General features: G+C 40.5%; 1 protein-coding gene across 1 annotated transcript in view; it reads left to right on the top strand.

Annotated features, from left to right (window-relative positions):
• The window catches only part of MREG (melanoregulin), a 57,845-nt gene extending 33,289 nt beyond the window's left edge, over positions 1 to 24,556 (top strand). The window contains exons 3-5 of the mRNA XM_060781447.2: positions 19,277 to 19,367; positions 20,406 to 20,569; positions 22,985 to 24,556. Coding sequence (XP_060637430.2) covers positions 19,277 to 19,367; positions 20,406 to 20,569; positions 22,985 to 23,116 — 387 coding nt within the window. The 3' untranslated portion in view covers positions 23,117 to 24,556. The remainder of the gene's footprint in view (positions 1 to 19,276; positions 19,368 to 20,405; positions 20,570 to 22,984) is intronic.
• Positions 24,557 to 25,179: the final 623 nt, after the last annotated feature.

The following is a 25,179-nucleotide window of genomic DNA, read 5'->3' as shown; positions in this document are numbered from 1 at the left end:
TTATTTATACCCCATCTCTCTCAAGGTGGCTAACAATCCCACACTTAGAAGCAATGCATGTTTAAAAGGAGAAACCAAATTTAAATCCAAATAATGTTGCATTGATAAGACAGTCAACACCAGTCTTTCTAGAAACATATATGGTGTGCAGTGCCTTGTGAGCCAGCATGGTTTGGACTAGGACTTGGGAAAAGAGGTTTTGGATCTTTTCTCCCCTATGGAAACCCCTCAGGCAGGGTCTACATTGCCCTATAATCTAGCTTCATAGGAAGGCAGTGGCAAACCTTGGAAAAAATCTCACCAAGAAAACCCTAAACTTACAAAATAGTAGTTTTAACTAGTTCTAGGTTTTACTATTGTGATATTCAGTTCTAAGCAATACCACATGATATGACAGGGGAATACTTGATTTCTGTGTGTAGAGAATGGTTTTGCGGTATTAGATGCTGTGGATACTTGCTTGCAGTCTGGCATGGCATGGCTCAGTCGCAAGTTAGTGCTTAAGAGTCTGTAGATGATGGATTGGCTCCCGAGGGAGGTTAAGTCAGGTCACACCACCGTTCTCATAGAAGCTACTTAGCATTTGGCAATATTTGACACAGCACAATAAATAATTATACAGCCGTCAAGTGACATCTTGTTTATATTTGCTTAACTTTTGTTTCACAGTTTAAAAAATATTTGTCACCTTCATAGTATATTGAGTTGAGTATATTGTGTACATCAAGTGTTAACAAATATTGAAAGCACAATGTAAATTGTAAGGTGCATGTATTGGACAGAGATGTCATTCCTTAGCTGTGCTTTAGCTCTTGATGCCTTTCTCTTTTGATTTCATTTCTCTTTCTTGCACCTGTTTGCCTTTCCCCTAAAATCCAGACTTAACATCTTAACATCTTCCCTCTACTCTCCCTCTCTCTGTTCTATCTCTCTCATCCCGATGCTCTTGCTCATCTCCGGCTCAACTCTTGCCAGCACTCATATTTTCCTACTTCTCCTGCCTTTTGCTTTCTCTGTTTTTGACTTCTCCTTTCCTCCCTCTACTTCTACACACATTTCTTCAGTCTTCTTCTTCCTTTGTTAGTTCCTATACCACTTTCATCTCCATTCTCCTTTTTTTTCTCCTTTTTCTTCATCTCGCTGCTTTACCTTCCTTATATGTTGAGATTAATTTCACAGTTCAGCAGCAGACCAGTTGCACAACTCCAGCGCTTTCCAGTAGCTTCTTCCTGCACAGTATTTTCAGTCAACTGCTCCCACAAACTGCAGTCACTCTGGAACTCTTTTACAGACACTTGAGCACATGCCCAGCCATTGTCAGTTTTACTATTGTTTCCCCCTCCAATCTAGATGACACTACAAACTTACCACAGCACACGGTTATATCATCATCATCATCATCATCATCAATCATCTTTAATTACTTATTAATCGCCCTCCATCCGAGATGCTCCAGGCGATTTACATTGCAGAAATTATACAGGATAAAACACATACATACAAATATTAAAATTAACATGGGTCAAATGCTCTAGTAAAAAGCCAGGTCTTAATTGGTAGGATAAAATGCCCTAAGTCATGCATGGCTCTCAAATAGGGAGGCAAGGAATTCCATAAGGCAGGGGCAGAAATAGAGAAGGCCCTGCGTCTGGTGCTTGTCTTAGCAGACAGGTTCCTTTAATAAATTACACAGAGCCTTCGACGAACAGCATCACAGCACAAGGAGAGAGTATACACTCTACATGACTTCCTTATATACAATTCTATACAACTACACATAGCAATCCCTGATTGGCTCCCAACTCATCGACTTAACTCAAACCCAGGATTGCATCATTCACAATAATTTGGACCAGGCCAGAACACATTCCCCAAATGATTCCCTATATACAGTTAATGCATGACTCAGCATTTCCAATAGAAGCCTATTAGCAGTACATGACTCAGCTATATTACATTACAATACATTGTAAAACCTAACACCCCTCCTCATGCACTGACTTTTATTTCTCTTCTACATACACATCTCCTAGCTACACCTAGGCTCCTTCTATACTGCTGTATAATCCAGATTTACAAAGCAGATAATCCATATTATCTGCTTTGAACTGGATTATATGATTCTACACTGCCATACAATCTGGTTCAAAGCAGATCATCTGGATTTTATATGGTTGCTGTTTATTTAATGCTTAGACCCTAGGTTTTTCACATATAGTACAGAGTGAGTCAGCATAACTTCCTTTTGAAAAATGTGCACCATTCAGTCGGCTGAAGACATAGCGGAGCACTAGTGGTCTCGTTCGAGAGGCGGAAGTATAAAGTTTTGTCCTGACACAGTTCAGTCACCATCATGCCTTGGAACAGTGAGGAGCGTGTTTTTGTTGTTGAGGCCCACTTTTCAAGCGGATTTGGAGTGGCCGGCCCGCTCTCCAGATTTGGCCCCTTGTGATTTTTTTCTATGGGTTTTTTTTGAAATCTCATGTTTCTGTGAACCGTCCAAGGACCCTACAAGATTTGAAGACCAACATCCAGGAAGAAATTGCCAACATAACGCCTGCTATGCTGGCAAGAGTCATGACAAACGTCAGAAATCGGTTTACTCAGTGAATGGAGAATGGGGGACATCACCTACTTAATTTGATCTTCAAAATTAAGTAAAACAAAACTTTAGGTATGCGCCTACATTACAAAAAATAATAAAAAATATGATTCATACAATGGGTTTTATTAAGTTTTGAAAAAAGAAAGTTATGCTGCCTCACCCTGTACAAACAAATAAATACATAAAAACAGATTATTAAATACAATATGAATTACACCATTAAATACTATTTAAACCATTAACATGCTATATAAATCAATGGTGAGATACACCCTTAAAATACTATTAAATACTGTATGAACTAGCTCTTGCATAGTTAAAAACCAAGTGAAATTCAGTATTATTAAAACTTAAGCAAGAAACACTTTGAATATAAGCAACCACATCATGATTAGGTAAAAGCATCCCTAGGGTAGATTTCTCTCCATTCTTGTCTCATTCCTGTTCTTAACTATGAATCGTATGTTTGTAACTCGGGAACTGCCTGTACTGTATTGATTTAAAATATTTTGAATGACACGTTTTTGCATCATTGCACTTGTGCGAGTAAATCACTTGTCTGTTCCAAAATAGCCCCAGCCTACTTTCTTTTATTCTATAAATTGAAATTCATTCCAAGTGCCCAAACGTCTTTCTTCATTTAAACAAGAAAATATCTTTCAAGCCAAGGCTGATCCAAGGCTGGTGGATGTTTGGACCACAACATTTCTTGAGCTACAGGTTTCTTTAGCCCTCACCATCAGCACATAGAAGATGGCTTTGAAAGGCAACAGATCACAGGAGCTGTCTTCATAGACCTGTCAGCGGCTTATGATACTGTGAACCACCGCCTCTTCCTGAGAAAAATGAATAATATCACAAAGGACTACCACCTCATCCGCCTCATAGGAAACCTGCTACAAAACAGGAGCTTTTTTGTTGAGTTCCAGGGCCAGAGAAGCAGATGGCGGAAACAGAAGAACGGCCTGCCTCAGGGGAGTGTGCTTGCTCCATCCATGTTCAACATCTACACAAATGACCAGCCACTGCCAGAAGGGACAGAGAGTTTCATCTATGCTGATGATTGTGCCATTACTGCTCAAGCAGGGAGCTTTGAGATGGTTGAACAGAAGCTCTCCGAAGCTCTAGGTGCTCTTACTGCCTATTACAGGGAAAACCAACTGATCCCTAATCCATCTAAAAGACAGACATGTGCCTTTCACCTTAAGAACAGACAAGCATCCCGAGCTCTGAGGATTACCTGGGAAGGAATCCCACTGGAGCATTGCAGCACACCCAAATACCTGGGAGTCACTCTGGACCGTGCTCTGACCTACAAGAAGCACTGCCTGAACATCAAGCAAAAAGTGGGCGCTAGAAACAACATCATACAAAAGCTGACTGGCACAATCTGGGGATCACAACCAGACACAGTGAAGACATCTGCCCTTGTGCTATGCTACTCCCAACCTTAAGAAATGGGGCTATTGAGTGGAATCCTCAACATGCGAGTGTGGAGAAGAGCAAACCACTGACCACCTGCTGCAATGCAACCTGAGCCCTGCCACTTGCACAATGGAGGACCTTCTTGCAGCAATACCAGAGGCACTCCAAGTGGCCAGATACTGGTCAAAGGACATTTAATCAACTACCAAACTCACAAATTTTGTATTTTGTCTGTTTGTTTGCTTTGTTCTGTTAGAAATGTAATATAATTGACTGGTTGCCCTGACACGACAAATAAATAAATAAATAACCAACAGAGCCAATGGTGATGGATGATGGAAGGCACAGTACAACAACATTCAGGGGATCTTATGTGCCCAATTCTGGATTTAAAAAAAGGACGTAGAAGGAACTACTGTAGACTGTACGTTCAACTTTTAATAAAAACTCATTTTGGTACTAAAATTGGAGACAAGTATACATACCAGTTGCAGCCTAGAGAAGTCATTTCGCTTGTGGCCTATGGAAAAAAAAAAAAACAGAACAGGAGTCTCATTATTGCAGGCACTGTATTGATGCAGGAAGTGAATCTCATAGGAGAGCACAACATTTGTTCTGTGGAATAATGAAGCTGTTCAGATAGAATACAAGTCTGGCAACACTAAAGAAACAAACCTTCTAATGAGAGACGAAGCAATGCTTCGAGAATGCTTATACTAGATCTCTGGCACAATTAATCTTTTTTGAAATTTGGCTTATGTTTCACAAAAAGCCCTCTCCTTGATTGCACCCAATTGAGATTTATCCTGCTCAAGTTCTACAAATTTTGCAGGGTACGTATTAGAGGAATTCCAGACTTGGTGTTGAAATAGACTGCCATTTTTTTGTTGAACACATCATATTATGTATCAAGTTGGAAGGAAGGGCTTCATTTGTAATCTCTTCCAGCTCCTGATTTTTTTGAGCGAGAAATAATGACAGGTGTCCTGGTTCATGAAGAAAAGAACACAAATCCACAGTTGGGTGCTGTCTTCATTACGAATAACAAAGATGCCACAGCAGTCTACTACTAATTTTGAGTTCTTCAGAAATCTTCATGAAACTAGTGTTAAAAGAAAGCGATGAGAGAGGAAACAAAATTTGAAAAAAAAATGTGTTCCTGGTTTGAAAGTGTTATTTCCTGTTTAATTATGCGATATTTACTTTAAAAGTGGTTATATTCAAGAAACTTGATTTTTTTTTTGCTGGCACAAACTATGTTAAATGGGTTGAGACTCTATCAGATATTCATTGAAAAACTAGAGCAAAATGTGCTGCAGGTTGTTGTTGTTTATTTATTCAGTCGCTTCTGACTTTTCAGAAACTCATGGACCAGCCCATGCCAGAACTCCCTGTCGGCCGTCACCACCCCCAGCTCCTTCAAGGTCAAGCCAGTCACTTCATCCATCCATCTTGCACTTGGTCGGCCCCTCTACTTTTTTCCTTCCATTTTCCCCAGCATCATTGTCTTCTCTAAACTTTCCTGTCTTCTCATGATGTGGCCAAAGTACTTCATCTTGGCCTCTACTATCCTTCCCTCCAATGAGCAGTCCGGCTTTATTCCCTGAAGTATGGTCTGGTTGGATCTTCTCGCAGTCCAGGATGTGCTGCAGGATGTCCTGCATCATGTCCTACCAAAACAATTTTTTCCATGTCTTTATAATAGAACCAATTAGGAAACGACATTTATATTGATGGGGAGATATTGGAAAAATAGATATTTATTTATACATAAATTGTATGTACTTTACAAGCACTGAAATGTATAGAAAAATCAGGTTCTCTCTCTATAGTAGAAAGAATGCTGCAGGAGATCTGTGTCCAAGGCACGGGCAGAAGAGGGAACATTCCAGGAAGGGGGGAGATAAGCCCGTCCTACTAGCAACAGATATAAGTAAAAAGTAAGGAGCCAATCCCCCTCCCTCATGAGAAGTAAAAGTAGGCCCCTTGATTGATGAATGTAAGCTGTATGCTGCTCTTTAGAGGAAAATACAGAGGCATGCCTTTTGTATGTTGGAAGATAGAATTTGATATTCCTATGATGTTAAAGTGACGCAGAGAATGATGTCAATGTATGTAGAAGCATGTTTCTTTATTTGCCTGCATTTGAAGTGTATAAAAAGGCTGTCAATGCCATCATTGGGCGCTCTGGTGCTTTTGGACACAGCTCCACTCCCGAGTCCCAGCTGGAAATAAATCAGTGCTTTTTCAGACCTCAGGAACTCTCTTTGTCTCTTTTCCACAAACCTTCTCCCTGCCATTTCAATATCCCAGGAACAAAAATTGTTAGGACCAATAATGGTTTCAGTTTCAAAATGGAGACATGCTGGCTATATTAAATTTTTGTAGGAATTTTAAGGAATTTTAAGTATGTGAGTATGTCTGTTTGTACTATGGGATACAGAAGTTAAGTCAACCACCCACATTTTCTGATATTAAGGGCATAGGCTTCCTGTGAAAGTGGAAAAAAACTCAACATTTTTATGCTGGATCTACTCTGCCATATAATCCAGTTTCTGAATCCAGATTATCTGCTTTGAACTTGATTATATGAGTCAACATTGCCATATAATCCAGTTCAAAGCAGATAGTCTGGATTCAGAAACTGGTTTATAGTGTGGATGAGGTCTGAGACAACAACACTGTTGAAATCTGGCAAAAAGATAGCTGTAGAGTTGTCCTAGAGGGCATAGAGCTTCCTAGAGAAAACGTACAAATCAAATCTACAAAGAATCACATTCGCAAACGAAAACCAGACATGTGGAAAACCAGCTGTATCATTATAAGACCCAGAAGCAATTACTAATTTCTGCTTTATTAGGGGCACATGTTCAGCTGCAATACTTACCATATTTACTCAATTCTAATGCTCACCTTTTTTTTGTAAAGACCTAAAAACGTGGATGTTCCACTGCGCTTTTGATTAAATAGTTCCCCAGATAATTTTGGCTTTCCGGCTATAGATCTAGCTCTTGCACTTTACTACTGTTCCATGCCCATAGTTATAGTGTTCTATTGCATATTGCCTTTCTACTCCTAATTTGTCATCTAGCTTCTGTACTTTATCCATCAGCCCTGTCACTGCAACTGATTTGCACAAACCTGCCTGCCCAAGCTCAGTAATTGTTTACTATGCCAGGTGATTGGTTGTTTGTTCAGTGGTTGTTTTCTACTGTTTTATGATGTTGTTTTACAAATTTTAGTGTGTTATATTTTAACAATGTTGATCGGGCTTGTCCCCATGTGATTCACCCTGTGTCCTTTTGAAGATATGGTGGCTGGATACAAAAATAAAGTTGTTATTGTTATTATTATTATTATTATTGACTAAATTACCTTCCCAAAAATAGGGTGTGCATTAGATTTGCATAATATGTTAAATACTTTTTGGGTTTCAGGGTTTTGAAAATTGAGGTGCTTATTAGACTCAGTGGTGCATTAGACATAAGTAAATATGGTATATTTCTGAGTCAGTCCACAAAAGAGGGCAGAGATGTGTAACTGTATTTACAACGACAAGGCTGGAGATTAATTTTGGAAAGAAATGTGGAAGATTATTATAACATGTGACCACTGCAGCTAGAATAATATATGCAACAAAATGGAAGAGAGTAACATTACCGACCAAAGCGGACTGGCTGTTAAAACCGAATAATTTAGCTGAAATGGACAAAGTGTTTGCTTTGATAGAGAGAAATCACTAGTAACATATTTTAAAAGACTGGGAATCCCTTAGTCAACTCTTTTGCAGAGAAAAGACAGTAATGTGATAGTTGCTGATTTTGATCATTATGTTTTGTTTAGTAGAGGCGAATGAATAATCTTTTGAATCAAACACTTTATTATTCATTTATTTTACTTGTCTTTAAATTTATTTGTTTTACTACTTGTACAAGATTAATTTGATTTTTTGTACATTTTCAACCCACTAATTGTATAGCTTTTAAAGTGTGGGTCACTTTAAACCTCAATTTTAAGAAAAAAGTGGAATAATAATAAAATAATAATAACAACAATAAAGATTATAATGATGTCTTAGTTGAAGAAGTAAGCTTTTATATATTATGATTTATAACTGTCATAAAGAAAGCCTGAAATGGCAATTGTTCTTCTTTTTGTTTTTGGCTGCATTTATTTTTATTTTTCTATTTTCTTTTTTTTAATGTATACTTATATATTAGGCTTGATTGATCAAGAAAAAAAAATGGTTCTAAACTCGTTTCTAAACTCGTTTTGGGCCATACAACCCAAAAATTTTACAATTCCCCATTATTGCTGAAAAGAACTTGCTAAAAATTGTCAGTGGCATGCAGCAATTTTACCAGATTTCCATCTCTTCATCTTCTTCTAACCAGGGATTTTTTAAAATGTGGGGCACATGTTTTATTCCCTATTTAATTATTAATTGATATATTGTTCTCCCCATATGGAACCCAAGGCATCTCACAATACAAAGAGCAAAATGCAGTTAACACAATTAAAAATACAGAAGTTAAAACTTTCAAAATAATCAGATTAAAAACATCCATTTAATTTTGCTTTTTAACGTTAAAATAGTAAAAGAAAATATTTTAAAGATACAGCACATTCCATTTTTTTCTCCAATGACCAGATTACATCCAAAAACCTGAGTAAACAAAAAGGGCCTTTGCCTGCTATGAAAGGAGAGGTGAGAAGGGACCAAACTAGCCTCTCATGTGGATGGAAGAGCTGACAGCAAAGCCAATTAACACATGCTGTGCAATAAGAACCCATGATTGTAGTTCAACCTACTACTGAGAGACTGGAAGTTCGTAATGCCCTATATAAGTCAGCGGTACTCCTCTAATCTTGCTTCTCTCTTTGCCTTGACCCAAACAGCTTCTTTGCGTTCAGGGGCAGAGTGTCCTTGGATGTGGAATTGTTCTTCACTGGTTTCTGAATACTGCCATTTCTTTTTTAAAAAAATTATTAAGAATTTCCACATACAATTAAAAAGCATATAAAAGAAAATAGAACCATAAAGGTACTGTTCCATTATCTAGGCGGAGGCCACAAGGGGGTGCTAGAGAGAGAAGGATAGTCCATTTTATGGGGGTGTGGATTGAAGGAGCAAAACCATTCCCCCCTATTTTCCTGTTACTCCCCCCACCCATGTCCCCCCGTGGAAACAGCACTCAATTATGAAATGGGAAGTGGGGAGGGTGAATAACCTGCAAAAATGGGAGAAATTGTTTTCCTCGTTCAACTCCCCCCTCCCCCATAAAATGGATTATCCTTCCCTCTCTAGCGCCTCCTTTTGGCCTCCACTCAGATAATAATAATACCAAAATAAAAATAAATGCAGCCAAAAACAAAAAGAAGAAAACATTTCCATGACTTCAGGCTTTCTTTATGATAGTTATATGTCATAATATACATATCTTATTTCTCCAATGAAGACATCATTATCATTAAAATATTTTATTAAAAATACCCAAATACAATTAAAAAGCATATATAATAGGCTTGGTTGATCTGGTTTGGAAGCTTCTAAAATCGGAATGAATTCATATTAAAATGAGTTTTGAAACAATTTCGAGCCATGATGGAATAGTGTGAGGAGTAATTACGAATTGAAACAATTTACCCATTTTTCGTAATTATTTTCGGATGTCTGGTGCAAACTTTAAAATCTCGCCATTTCCCTGGCCTCCCTGGCGACAAGTGGCGATGCGGAAGGGCGAGGTGGGTGTGGCTATGCCCAGCTCTTCCTGAAGGCCACACCCCCAGTGACCGTCAAGAAGAGCTGGGTGTAGCCATGCCCACCTCATTCCCCTGCCATCCATCGTCGTTCGCAGTCACCCAGGGAAGGGAAACTGCAAAATTTTAAAAGTAATCTCACAGTTTCCCTTCCCTGGGCACCTACGAAGGGCGATGGATGGCAGGGGAATGAGGTGGCCGTGGCTACTCCCAGCTCTTCTTGACGGCCACTGGGGGAAACCGCATCACCGCTTGTCGCCAAGGAGGCCAAGGAAACTGCGAGATTTTAAAGTAACAGTTTACTTTCCATTAACGAAATAAATGAAGCTATTCAGATTTTTGCTATATCCAATCTTTTTTTCAAGAAAATTTGAGATATAATTTTGAAATCGAAACGCCAGTTTTGCCTGCATCTGTGGCAGGCATCCTCAGAGGTAGTGAGGATGCTACCAGGTTCTATAGGCTACATTTCAGGGAAAGGAACTGGCAAACCCACCTCTGAGAGGGTTGTTCTAGGTTTTTCAGGCTATATGGACATGTTCTAGAACAGGGGTCCTCATACTTTTTAAACAGAGGGCCAGGTCACAGTCCCTCAAACTGTTGGAGGGCCGGATTATAATTTGAAAAAAGCATGAATGAATTCCTATGCACACTGCACAAATCTTATTTGTAGTGCAAAAAACACTTTAAAAACAATACAATAACTAAAATGAAGAACAATTTTAACACATATAAACTTATTAGTATTTCAATGGGAAGTGTGGGCCTGCTTTTGGCTGATGAAAAACATTGTTGTTGTTGTTGTGTGCTTTCAAGTCGTTTCAGACTTAGGTTGTCCCTGAGTGAGGGCCGGGTAAATGACCTTGGAGGGCTGTATCCGGCCCTCGAGCCTTAGTTTGAGGACCCCTGTTCTAGAAGCATTATCTCCTGATGTTTCGCCTGCATGGCAAGCATCCTCAGAGGTTGTGTGGTCAGACCTCAAATGCACAACATGCAGGTGAAACATCAGGAGAGAATGCTTCTAGAACATGGCCATACAGCCCAAAAAACTTACAACCCAGTGATTCCGGCCATGAAAGACTTCAACAATACATTGTACTGGGGAACTCAGAAGCAGCTTCTGAGCCCAAACTTTCCCTACTTCTGGTTTATATGATCTGCATATTTATCACTGGACCAATGTGGTTATGAATGAGTATCACATGATGAAGCTGGTGCATTTTGTCCTTTTGTATTCTGAGTAATTTGTGGCAAAGGTTCAGTTTCTATGTCTGAGATGTGTCCAGTTATATAGTTCTCGTTGAGGAGAGAATTCAGCAGTTACTCTGAAGAGCTTTCAGGTTTTTAGAGCTAATCCTTTTGTTAAGCTGTAGGATTTTATAATGCTTTTGGCACTACTCTAAAAACTAGAGTTCATTTTGCAAGTCACCAATTTCAGAATTGAGGCTTAATCTCATTGTCAGAGGTGGTAAAAATCAAAGGGACAAACCTATTAGTATTAATTATCACAGAATTCTGTTGGGATTTGCTGAGGTTAGGGGTACAGGACTGCTACACAAGTAAAACACACACACACGTACAACTTTTTTTTACTGGAGAATACACTATTTTTCAAAATTGCATAACTGTATTGCACTAGAGGGCCTAGAAATTCTTAGAAAGGCCAGATTAATCAAATTCATAAATAATAAATCCACAAAAATAAAATCTACACATGTGGATGACCAGTTGTTCACTAAAATCAGTGGGTCAAAAAGCAACAAAATGAGTTTTGTGGGGTGTATGTTTGGTATTTTGGGGAGAATTTGTGTAGCACTGATTAGCAAATTGCCTTACTAAGTTTTCCAACTCATTTGCAAGGATTAGTAGCTGTTCTAATATAATTATAATTATAATTACTAGCTGTTCCAATGTAATATTGAAGAAAGTTTTTCTAGATCACTGATGCTGGATTGGTGCAATTTCTCAAAGGGATGTACCTCGTATACTCATTGATAAGAAATTTTAGTAAATAAATCAGCCAAAAAACTGGGTCGATTCCTTAGCTCCTATCCAAAAAAGAAACCATCTCTTTCTATAGAGTGGTGGAAGAAAATTATACTCTATTTGGGGAGAATTTGTGTAGCACTGATTAGCAAATTGCCTTACTAAGTTTTCCAACTCATTTGCAAGGATACAATTCTTCCATGGAGATTAGGACAAGGAACAAAGGCTTCAAACTACAAGAAAAGAGATTCCATCTGAACATGAGGAAGAACTTCCTGACTATGAGAGCCGTTCAGCAGTGGAACTCTCTGCCCCGGACTGTGGTGGAGGGCCCTTCTTTGGAGTTTTTAAACAGAAGCTGGATGGCGATCTGTCAGGGGTGATTTGAATGCTTCTTGGCAGGGGGTTGGACTGGATGGCCCATGAGGTCTCTTCCAACTCTTTGATTCTATGATTCTATATTATATCTTAAGAATATAAAAGAAGCACTGGTCCCTCTGTTCTTTCTATTATGTTGTTGCTTCTGGCATTTTTGAATTCTTGGGTAGGGAAATGTTGGCGGTGTCTAGGGACCTCATCAGATGGCCTTCGGGTTCTGTTTCCATGCACAAAGGAAATGGAGCCCCCCTGAGTCCATCACATGATGTAAGTGTACTCCCGATAGAGCTCTGTGGTGCTTAGTTTCCTAAGTGTATGTAAACTGAGCCTGAAAACCATCTTCAGGAGTTGGATTTTACCTGACTCCAAGCAGCAGAATGCGGAAAAAGCAAGGGAAAGATGGGGAAAGGCTGGGATGGAACTGGGAGTTAGGGATTCCTCATCTTTGGAAGAGGAAGGGGAGCAGGGAAGTGCTCAGGAATTGGAGGCAGAAGAAGAATCAGACAATGAGGTTTTGAAAGTGTCCACATTTCTAGAGAGACGAAAAGAGAGTGAGCACAGACGGCATTTTAGAATAGCTGCTAAAAATGCTGAGCTAATTGGGAGACGCCCTAGTACCTCCTGCGTGGGGAATTCAGGGCTATAAATCAGTAGCAGGAGCAGTCAGCTTTCACTGCTAACAACAACCCTGATACTGATGTTTTCACTCCAGTGGAATCTGCTTGGTGTCTGCTGCTAAAGACTTAGTTCATTGCCCGTTGTCAGATGGAAGGCTGCTGTTTCTTTTTGGGATTTTGTAAAGAGACTTTAATTTGTGTCTGGATTAAGACTTTCTTGCTTTCTTTTGCACTTTTCAATTGTATTTGCTTATCTTTCGTGTCTGCTGAAGTAAAGCATTTTTCTTTCACTTTCAACTTTGTATTAAGGCTGTTTTTGAAAGGCAACTCAGGACACGGGGTAAGACATTTACATACACTTTTCCCTGCCCATTTAATGAGGTCCTTAATGTGGCTGGCCTCCTGAGGGAGGATTGGTGCTTCCTCCCTCTCTGTGGAACAGCTTCTGACTTATCCACAGGTTGTATCAAAATTCACGATTTTGGTCCTTAAAGCTGTCCTCAAGGTATACGTGAGGTTGACGTATACATGAGTATGTTTAAGCATATACAGCAACATAGATGCAGGAAGGAGGTTAGTGATTTCTGTTAGTAGTGATTGAATAGGAAACTCTCAGAGAATGCTGTACAGTCTGCCTGGAATCTTTGATGACAAATGCAATAAACTCCATATGAAATAACTTTTATGGTGCAATTTCAGGGTGTGTCAGCTATGTGTTACGTGATGTATGGTCGGATGAAGACAGATGATAACAAACCAATATTTGTCTTCATTTATTTCTGTTATAAACAAATATTTTTAGGTGTTTTAGGACTATAGATAGATCCAAATAAAAACTGTTATCATGGTCGCATCCTCGCTAACATATCCTCTTTGACAGGGAGAATCCTTCATAATCCACGGTCTTTCCATTTTTCAGCTGCGTTCAAAATGTATTAGTTTCTTTCTCCTGCTTCCCTCTTTTGTCCTCAGTTTATTTAATTTGCAGCAAACCAGTCTCCACGTTTGTAGATTTCTAGACAGACCACTTCTCTAGCCATTTGTAGGTCCTTCTGTGGGATTTATAGGCCCGGGACTGTGGCTCAGCTGTCTGAGTGTCAGCTGCATTAAGCACTTCTGACCAAAAGGTCATGAGTTCGAAGCCAGCCCGGGTCGGAGTGAGCTTCCGACCAATTGTGTAACTTGTTGTCGACCTTTGCAACCCGAAAGACAGTTGCATCTGTCAAGTAGGAAAATTAGGTACCACCTATGTGTGGGGAGGCTAATTTAACTAATTTACGAGGCCATAAAAAAGACTCCGGCAAAGCACTCCAGCAAAAGCATGTGTGGAATGCGGAAGTACTTCATCAGTGTCGCAGATGGACGATGAAAGTGACAGCTCCCCTGGCGGCCAGAAAAGTCAAATAGCCTCTGACTGTCTGTCTATATGTGTTGTGCGTTTTTGGCATTGAATGTTTGCCATATATGTGTATATTGCACAAGGATTGTGGTGCAGCTGGCTGAGTGTCAGCTGCATTAAGATCACTCTGACCAAAAAGTCATGAGTTCGAAGCCAGCCCAGGTTGGAGTGGGTTTCCAACCAATTGTGTAGCCTGTTGTCAACCTTTGCAACCCGAAAGACAGTTGCATTTGTCAAGTAGGAAAATTAGGTACCACTTTAAAGTGTGGGGAGGCTAAATTAACTAATTTATGAGGCCATAAAAAAAGACTCCAGCAAGCACTCCAGCAAAACATGCGGGGAATGCAGAAGTACTTCATCAGTGTCGCAGATGGACGATGAAAGCGACAGCTCCCCTGGCAGCCAGAAAAAGTTAAATAGCCTCTGTCTATGTCTGTATATGTTGTATGTCAAAATTGGCATTTTGTTTTACCATTGGGGAATGTGTGTCCTGCACCCCTAATCCCAGCAAATGTGGAGGACTGACTATAGTTTGCATTTGGATAACTCAGCAACAAAATGGGCAGAAGCTTGCCCTTCCAAATAGATTAAAATTAAAACAAACTGCCACAAAGTAGTTGGTGTAATGAAAGTGCAGACATTTGTAAGATTCCTTGACAATTGGAGTTAAACTTTGTTGTGTGCAGCGCAGAGACATAGTTCTCTTTTCTTTCACAAATAGACTACTTTTAAGTTCTTCTTTGTTCTGCTGAGTTGCAGCACTTAATCCAAAATAGGACCATTCAGCTAAAAAAAGATAACCTTTGAGGAAGTGAAACGAATTCTACCCAAATGGTATATGACACGAGACTATCATGCTTTTTTCTTTGTTTTGCAACTGACTGGTTGGATGTGTCTTTGTATGACGTCCAAAGCCTCTCGTGTTGGCAATGGTCAAAACAAGTACAATGCAGGCTTAACAACTTCCCCATGATGTCCCCCTGGAAATCATTGCCTATGAAGAAGGCAGTGAGCTTTGAAAATCAGTATAAATCTAATAAAAGTATCATCAATGTGGATTTCGGATTTTGTTTAATTGTCAGCATGGGTGCATCTGAATGAATACATTTTGATACTACTTTAAATAGCATGGCTTAATGCTATGGAATTCTGGGATTTTTAGTTGGGTGAGGCAGAGAAGGCTAAAGGACAACTCTCATGATTCCATAGTATTGAACTATAGCAGTTAAAAGTAATGTCAAACTGCATTACCCATTTTTGATCCTATAAATCAGTTCCTTTTTACATGATTCAGATCCTGTCTGATTTTGGAAGCTAAGCTGGGTCAGCTCTAGTTAAAGTTGGATGGGAGACTACCAATGAATGTCAAGTGGCATAGCCTACACCCACCGCCTAGCCATGACTGGGGTTAGGGGGATTAAATGGGTGTCCTCCTTCCTCCAGAATCGGGGACAGCGTGTGGTGAGGGGAGCGATGGTTTCCGAGAGACCTCCACTAGCTCCGCAGGGAGCTATTCTCTCTCCTCTATTATTTAACATCTACATGCGACCGCTTGCCCGACTGGTGCGGAGCTTTGGGCTTGAGTACCACCAGTACGCTGATGACACTCAGCTCATTCTGAGGATGGAGGGCTGGCCGGACTCTGTACCCGAACATTTCCATCAGTGCCTTGAGGACGTTACTGGATGGTGGCATGCCAGCAGGTTGAGGGTGAATCCAGCGAAGACGAAGATCCTTTGGCTGGGCTGTCCGGGTGGGAGGGAGATCCAGCTGCCTACCCTGGATGGCAAGACACTACGTTCGTCACCTTCTGTAAAGAGTCTTGGTGTCTTATTGGACCCTCTGCTCACAATGGAGGCCCAGGTCTCTGCTGTGAGCAGATCTGCGTTTTTCCATCTACGTCAGGCTAGGCGACTGGCTCCCTTCCTATCTAGGAACGACCTGGCTAGGGTGATCCAGGCGACGGTCATCTCGAGGCTTGACTACTGTAACGCCCTCTACATTGGCCTTCCTTTGTCAATGATCTGGAAACTGAAGCTGGTGCAAAATGAGGCGGCTCATCTTCTCGCTGGGGTGCCGGCGAGATGTTATATCACCCCAATTCTACAACAGCTGCACTGGCTACCGATTGAGTATTGGATCACTTTCAAGGTGCTGGTATTAACCTTTAAGGCCTTATATGGTCTGGGGCCCGCGTACCTGAGGGCCCGCTTATCCCCCTACCAACCCCAGAGATTACTTCGGTCCGAAGACCAAAATTTGCTTGAAGTCCCCAACATCCGGACTTATCATCTGTCCTCTACAAGCAGAAGGCCTTCTCAATCGTGGCCCCTTATTTATGGAATGCCTTGCGAGTTGAAACCCGATCTTTCTGAGACCTACTTGCTTTTCGGAAAGCCTGTAAAACCTTTCTCTTCCGACAAGTTTTTGAGGGGTGAATAACTCGGGACTATGTCTGTTCTTGTATTTATTGTATTTTAAAGTTAATTGTATTGTTTTAATCTACTGCTGTAAACCGCTCCGAGCCAAATTGGGAGTAGCGGTATACAAGTCAAATAAATAAATAAATAAAAATGGGGCGACTGGCAAAACCAACAAGCATGTGGACAATTTAAACAGAAAGGAAGAAACCATGAAAATGAACAAAATTTGGCTACCAATATTAAAAAAACTCTAAAATTATAACAGTAAATAAAAAACAACACTCAAACACAGGGGAACTCCAGACAAGAAACTATCAGGGGCAGCTAATTATCTCTTAATAAAGGATTCCCCCAGACAGTAACAAGCCACACCAAAAAACTGTCAGGCCATCAAATGCTAATCAAGGTGGCCAATAGAAATATTCACACTTGCCTCCAACAGACAAGAGTTCTTTCTCCCACCCAGGACTTTCTACAGATATATAAACCCAATTTTCCTAGTTTCCAACAGACCTCACAACCTCTGAAGATGCCTGCCATAAATTCAGGCAAAACGTCAGGAGAGAATGCTTCTGGAACATGGCCATATAGCCTGAAAAACTTAGAACAACCCAAGTCAGTATTCCTTACAAAGAAAACTGCATAACATTAATGCGGATGCCATAAAACAATCGGTGACTTTGAAGGCACATACATCTGACAAAAGTAACAGGTAGTATTTTACATGACAATAGGTTTACAAGTTTAATTTTGCCCTCTAGTGGTAAAATTACAGGAATGCATGCAAAATGTAATTCAAAGGGTTTTATTACTAGTGTGTGAGATTGCTTGTTTGTTTATACAAAGATCTGATTTCTCTGCCAGGTCAGTAGAGTGCTACTGCACATATTGCTTACCTAAGATATAAATTTAGTTCCTATTCTATCATACATCTTTTTCTTCAGTTTCCTGCACCTCATCTTGAACCTAAAATTCAAGATGAGGTGCTGTTGGCATGAAAAATGGGTTGAGGGTGCTAACAAAAGGTTTTTCAGAAAACTTTCTCTTGAGCCTCCCTTTTTGAGTGTAAGACTTTTTCCAAGTGACGTCATGCACCAGCAAGGAGAACCCAAGCTAATTTAGAGCAAAGTCACTTCTGAGCTTTCATTGAGATAATAGAGCGGGCTGTACTGGGCCAATTGCAACAATTTTTGGATGACACAGCCAGCCTGGATCCTTTCCAGTCATGTTTCCGCCCTAGCCATGGGACGGAGACAGTCCTGGTTGCCATTACAGGTGAACTTCGTCGCCAGTCTGATAGCGGCGGATCAGCGCTACTGGTACTTCTTGACCTTACCGCAGCGTTCGACACAGTTGACTACAATCTAATGATTCACCGTCTTGCCATGTCCGGAGTTCGCAGTCAGGCCCTCAATTGGTTCGACTCATTTCTCCGAAACCGGAGCCAATGCGTGGAGTATATGGGTCAAGTCTCTGAAAGATCACCCCTCCTATGTGGGGTACCCCAAGGTGCAATTCTCTCCCCTCTTCTCTTCAACATCTATGTTAGACCCTTTGCTAGTTTGGCTCGGAGTTTCGGCCTAGACTGCTATCAATATGCGGACGACACCCAACTTCTTCTGTGCTTGGAGCCTGGAGCAACGTCAATACCAGACAATTTCACCTTATGTCTGGAGGCACTGTCGAATTGGCTATGTGTTAGTAGACTGAAGGTGAACCCAGCGAAGACTGAGATTCTCTGGCATAGACGCTCGATTGGTCTGACCCATTTGCTACCCACCTTGGAGGTGGTGCTGCCCTATCTCCTTCGCCTACCGTTAAGAGCTTGGGTGTTGTTTTGGTTTCGCAGCTGACAGTGGAAGCTCGGGTCGCTGCTGCCAGCAAACAGGCCTTTTTCCATCTACGACTAGCGAGGCAATTGGCACCCTACCTATCTGATGAGGCTCTGGCAACAATCATCCATGTCACGGTCACATCTAGCCTGGACTATTGCAACGCCCTGTATGTTGGCCTTCCGATGTCTATGACCCCAAAGCTTCGTATTATTCAGAATGCGGCAGCCAGGTTACTCACAAGAACACCCATGAAATGCCATATAACACCAGTGCTGCAACATTTACATTGGCTTCCAACTGATTACTGTGGTCTATATAAGAAGCTAGTTCTGACCTTTAAAATTATTTACGGCCAGGGTCCATCGTACCTTAGGGACCGTCTCTCATTCTCCCATCATCGGAGGTCACAACGACCATCCCAACGTGACTTACTTTATATACCGGGCCCTAGAGAAGTGCACTTGGAAAGGACCAGACGCAGAGCTTTTTCTATTTCTGCCCCTGCCTTATTGAATTCCTTGCCGCCCTATATGAGAGCCATGCGTGAGTTAGGGCCTTTTACTCTAGCACTTAAGACCTGGCTTTTTACTAGAGCTTTTGATCTATGTTAATTTTATCAATATCTGTATGTATGTATTTTTATCCTTTACAATTTAGCTTGTAAATCGCCTAGAGCATCTTGGATGGAGGGCGATTAATAAGTAATTAAATGATGATGATGATGATTGAGAAACATTTAGATAACAAAGGAACCCAAATGGATGAGGTTTTTTTTTTTTTTTTTTTTTTTTTGGAGAATTAAGGACAAGAAAAGAAATATTGATGGCAATCTGTTTCTTTCATTCCAGGAATGGCAAAAACTGAACTATGACATCTACACTCTAAGACAACTGCGAAGGGAAGTAAGAAACAAGTGGAAACGAATTTTGGAAGCCTTGGGTAAGTCTGTTTTCAGGTTACAGGGATGCATTTTTAAAAGAGAGTGAGAGAGAAAGATAGAGAGAGAGAACAGACACACAGAAAGAGACAGTATGATGTAGTAGATTTGAGTATTGGGCAACTTCTCTGTAGACCAGGGTTTAAATCCCTGCTTAGCCATAGAAACCTACTGGGCAACTTTGGGCAAATTTCAGTTTCACAGCCGCAGAGGAAGGCAAAGGCAACTCCCTTCTAAACAAATCTTGCCAAGAAAACTCTATGATAAGTTCACTTTACAGTTGTCATAAACCAGTAACGTTTTGAAGACACATAACAACAACATCTATATAAATAAAAATGTAATATTCGTTTGTGGCATTAACATAACTCAGAAACCACTGGATGAATTGACACCAAATTTGGGCACAATACACCTATCAGGCCAACAAGTGACCATCACTCATAAAACACTGAAAAACATAGTGGGAAGGGACTTTAAAAGGCCAAAAAAGTAAAATGATGCTATAGCGCATGCGCTAAAATGAATCTTGAAATGTTTTAGTTTTGTTCTCATTAGAGTATTAGTAAAAGTTGAAAAATAGTTGGGGTTTTTTTGGGGGGGGGGGTAAAATTGAATTCAGGAGTTACGGTGTTTTGTGCTTTTTATCATTAGTGTGTAATAACTAATAAGTTTATCAAATAATCGTGATTTTTTAATGTAAAATTGAAATCACAATAAAATTCATTCTTGTAAAGACACATTACATTTACCAGGAAATAGTTTTTGAGGTTTCAAGGTTTTGAACATTAGTGTGAACATTAGAGTCGATCACGCAATAAATTTGTATAAAGGCAGGTATTGCTCCCAGCTGTTTTGTGTTCTCCATATTACTTCATGTTTTGTCCCATTGCTTTATATCAAGAGCCCTGATGTGTTTCTTTGAGTTCTGGTTTTGAGCTACCTTTACTCCTTTGTCAGGACTATGTGCCACACCTGATCTCCAAAAGTATGGAAATGGAGCATTTGCTAAAATGAGACTTGCAATCCTCCTGTTTTAGGTTTCCAGAAGGAGGCAGATACGCTGTTGTCTGTGACCAAACGCAGCATTGTTAGTGACTCTCATAATATGAGCAAAGCCCGTGAAATCCTCTTGAAGCTGTCGGAGGAGACAACTATTTTCCCAACCAGCTGGGAGCTTTCCGAGAGATACCTTTTTGTGGTGGTAAGTCTCTGCCTCCCTCCTTTCTCTATTTGCTTTCATTTTTAAAGACCCCCAGACATAACTGCTAAAATTAATTAAGTGTTACAGGAACAAAAATATACACAAACTAGGAAAGACACCTATCAATAGCCCTGTCATTGTTTAGTTCCCTTCAGTATGATAAGTTTTTCCTAAACTCTGATTCTCCAAGTATTTTGGACTTCAGCACCCGGAGTCCCTGAGGCTTCTTTGGAGATGAAGTTCAAAACTAGATTTTGGGAATCAATAAATTATATTGATACATTAAATTAGAAATGGGTTACTTAAGTCACATTTAGTAAGACTTGAATTGGCCTCTAATAGTCCCTGCCTAACTGCATTTTTTTAAATTACCATCTGGCAGATGGTATAGGGTGACAAAGACAAGGACAAACAGACTGACAGATACCTTTTATTGTAGAGCTGTAACTATATTCCTGCTTCTTGGCAGGGGGTTGGACTGGATGGCGCATGAGGTCTCTTCCAACTCTATGATTCTATATTGAACTCAATGATTTTGCATTGATGTGCCATTGGGGACTGTGTGGTGCTGGTTGGAGTGTGGAGGAACATGTGTGTTGTTTTTGTGATGTGTGCTGGGGAAAGCATTCAGTTTCTTTGTACAATTTACAATGATAATAAAGCTATTCTATTCCATTCTATTTTATTCTATACAGTTGTAGAGTTAGAAGAGAACCTCAGGGTCATCCAGTCAAACCAATTCTGCCATGCAGAAACACATTATCAAAGCACTCCTGATTGATGGCCAGCCAGCCTCTGCTTAAAATCCTTCAGAGAAGGAGACTCCACCACACCCTGAGGCAGCATATCGCATTGTCAAACGACTCTACTATTAGGCAGTTCTTCATAAAATTTAGATGGAATTGCTTTTTTGTAGTCCTACCAGGGTTGTTTGCCATAAACAGAAACAATGGATTTGTGTGCCATATGCAACAGTAGATATTCCATCCTCACACGCTCCTTTTGTTATGGAACTGTAGAATTTATTTATTTATTTACGACATTTATATGCCGCTCATCTCACCCCGAAGGGGATTCAGAGCGGCTTAAAAGATACATATACACACACAATATATTATATTATTCGCATAGTACAATATCAGTATTATATATTACTATATTGTACTATACCATTATATTGTAATATTATTAGTAATATTACATGTAATATAAAATATATAATTGTAATATTGTATTATAAGTAGTATTATATTGTATTACATTATAGTATTATAAATATTATATGTATATACTATATATTATATTATTTTATATTATATTACTAGTAAAGCACAGGGGACAAGATGGACCTGCCTTCTGCCCCCCTCTCTCTTCACTCTGGACCAGAGCAGCAGTTGGTGCCGGCGGGGAGGGGGAGGGGCTCCCAACTGATGACATAGGCAGGAGACAAGATGGAACTGTCCTTCATATTGAACAAACACAAGCAGTGAGTGGTCCCTTTCAACTCTAGGATTCTGTGAAACCTGAGAAGAACTTCCCATGGCACTTCTTTGTGTTATCTACATCTACATGAAACCGCTGGGAGAGGTCATCCAGAGTTTTGGAGTTGGGTGCCATCTCTATGCAGATGACACACAACTCTACTACTCCTTTCCACCTAATTCCAAGGAAGCCCCTCGGGTGTTAGATGAGTGCCTGACCACTGTGACCTTCTGGATGAGGACAAACAAACTGAGGATCAATCCGGACAAGATAGAGGTCCTCCTGGTCAATTGTAGGTCAGATCAAAGTATAGAGGGTTACACTCCCCCTGAAGTCACAGGTCCGCAGTTTGGGTGTCCTCTTGGACTCATCACTTAGGCTTGAAGCTCAGGCATCGGCAGTGGCCGGGAGGGCTTTTGCACAATTGAGACTCGTGCTCCAACTGCAACCGTACCTCGTGAAGGCGGATCTGGCCAGGGTGGTCCATCCCTTGGTCACCTCCAAATTGGACAACTGTAATGCGCTCTATGTGGGGCTGCCCTTGAAAACAGCCTGGAAATTCCAACTGGTCCAACGGGCAGCAGCCAGGTTGTTAACTGGTGCTTCTTACAGGGAGAGGTCAACCCTCCTGTTTAAGGAGCTCCATTGGCTGCCGTTCATTTTCCGGTCCCAATTCAAGATGCAGGTGCCTACCTACAAAGCCCTAAACAGTTTGGGACCCACCTACCTTGCTATTGTTTTAATATTTATTGCTTGTTTTATGAGTTTATTTATTGTTGTATTTGTTATGCTGTTGTTTTATTGATGTGTTGGGCCTCGGCCTCTTGTAAGCCGCACCGAGTCCTTCGGGAGATGTTAGCGGGGTATAAATAAAGGATTATTATTACTACTACTACTACTACTACTACTACTACAATATTGTTTCTTCTGCAGGACCGTCTCATTGCCCTTGATGCTGCTGATGAGTTCTTCCGCATTGCCAGCGTAACCTATCCAAAGAGACTTCACACGGCAAAAGATGAAGACCAATTGAAAACAGACCAGTGCAATTCCTCCCTGTCGTAACACTGCATCCCTTGTGCTGGAAGTGGCTGTTGTTTTTTTGGAGGGCTAAGCCAGAGCGGTGGGACTTCTCCCTTCAAAGAAGCACAGCAGGCCATCAGGGCAAAGTATCCACTGCCTGGCAAGTGGCATGATGCCACAGAGACTTGTGGTCTGTGATAAAGACATTCAGACACCTTCGTAAGCATCGGTGCTAGTCTAGATGTTGGTGGTAGGCTTCTTGCTACTGCAAAGATACAAAGAGTGTTCTGGTGGTGGTAGAAGAAACCTCCCACACAAAGTCTTGATTCTTGTGTATGAAATGGTCTTCACTTCACCGACTGAGTACAATGATTTGTGTTCCCTATAAGCAGCAATTCCGTCCTTCCACTGTCAGTGTTCTTGTTTAAGCGAAATCCTAATAGAGGATGAAAGCTGCCATTTTGTCAAGTCCTCCTTGCCTCTGAGTACATTTTGTATTGTGCCAGCAAAACCTATCTATGCCCACCTATTCAATGAGACATTAATTGTCTGGCAGCTGTGGGTGACTTGTATCCCTGTGACAAGACCAATGGCATTGACAGTGGAAATGAGTTTCCGGTAGCAGAAGTGTCTCCATGTGTCTTTTTAGTAAGCGACGAATCAAATCCTGTGCTTTCCAGGCATTTATTTTTGCCTCAGAATATTTTTAAACCAACTACTGTTACATCTGCTTCAGCTTCGCCTGCCTAGTACGGGTCCATCTTTACACTGTGAGTGATTTATGTGTAATTAAGTCACACACCACATTTGCAGGTTTCACTTTTGTGAATTTGATTATTCATGGATTTGATTAATACGAGATGTGTTCTGGCCCAAAATGATTAGTGAAAATAGTAAACAATTGGTAGCTTTTTGTATAGTTGTACTATGTTGCCATCATGAAATACAAAGGGTATTTTTTAAGTAAGGTCCGTTTTGTTGTAGACACTAGTAGTTCGCGCGCATACCGCAACGAGCGCGTGCGTCATGTACCGGCATGCCTCAGGAACAACTGTGCTCAGTTTCCGCTCTGTAGCTAACCTGTACGGTTCTGTTCTGTGCTTTAAAAATGTTTAAGACTATCAACTCACCCTCCGCATGTGAGGTTCGCTCAGTGATACGGTTTTTGTCAGCAGTGAACCTGCCTGCTGCAGAAATACATCAACAGATTTGTGAAGTGTACGGTGATACTGTTATGAGTGAAAGTAAAGTGTGTAAGTGGGTACGACAATTCAAAGATGGCCGTGACAACATCCATGATGACGACGACGTGAAAACAGCAGTGAACTCTTGGTTATCGGAGGAGGCGGCAAGTTTTTATGAAGAGGGTATTTTAAAATTGGTTCAGAGGTATGATAAGTGTTTGAACAAACTTGGCAACTATGTCGAAAAATAGAGTGAAGTATGTACTTTCTGAAAATAAATTTACTTTTTTGAAATAAACTTTCGTTGTGTACTTATGTTCCAACGGACCTTACTTAAAAAATACCCCTCGTATATTACTTCGAAATAGGGCCCATCATATTGAAACACACTATATATTCTCTCTAGGAATTTTGTAAGTCCTTTGGTGCAACTCTACGTCGAATTCCACCTAACGTTGAACATAGAGTTGCATGAAGGACCTAGCAATTTCTACACTAAGTAAAAAAAAAAAGATTTTTATCTGTGGTCTTTCCATATTTGCACTCTACCCTAGCAAATGTAGAGGGGCAACTGTATTTCTTTTAAGATATTGTGCTGGAAAAGCAAATCTGAGCATTCCTTGATGGGGAATTTCTTGTTTGTAAATTGACAGCTGATTCCAGGGGCTTCCTGTGCTCCGTTTGCTATTTTGGTTCCAAGCTGAACTTGGGCATTCCAGCTTCTCCTTGCCGTTTGCTGAGGCTGAGCATTCAGTAACCGAGAGGCACAAAATCGTTCTATTTTTAAACCCTCTTTAATGTTTGTACAAATGTGTATTTACTTTATGGAAATCTGTGCTATGTTTCAAAAGTGAATGATAGCAAAATATATATTTGCTAGGTTCTTGTGGGTTTTTTCGGGCTATAGAGCCATGTTCTAGA

The sequence above is a fragment of the Anolis sagrei genome, chromosome 1, assembly GCF_037176765.1.
Source record: "Anolis sagrei isolate rAnoSag1 chromosome 1, rAnoSag1.mat, whole genome shotgun sequence".
NCBI lineage: Eukaryota > Metazoa > Chordata > Lepidosauria > Squamata > Dactyloidae > Anolis > Anolis sagrei.
This window is presented reverse-complemented; position numbering and strand designations above follow the sequence as displayed.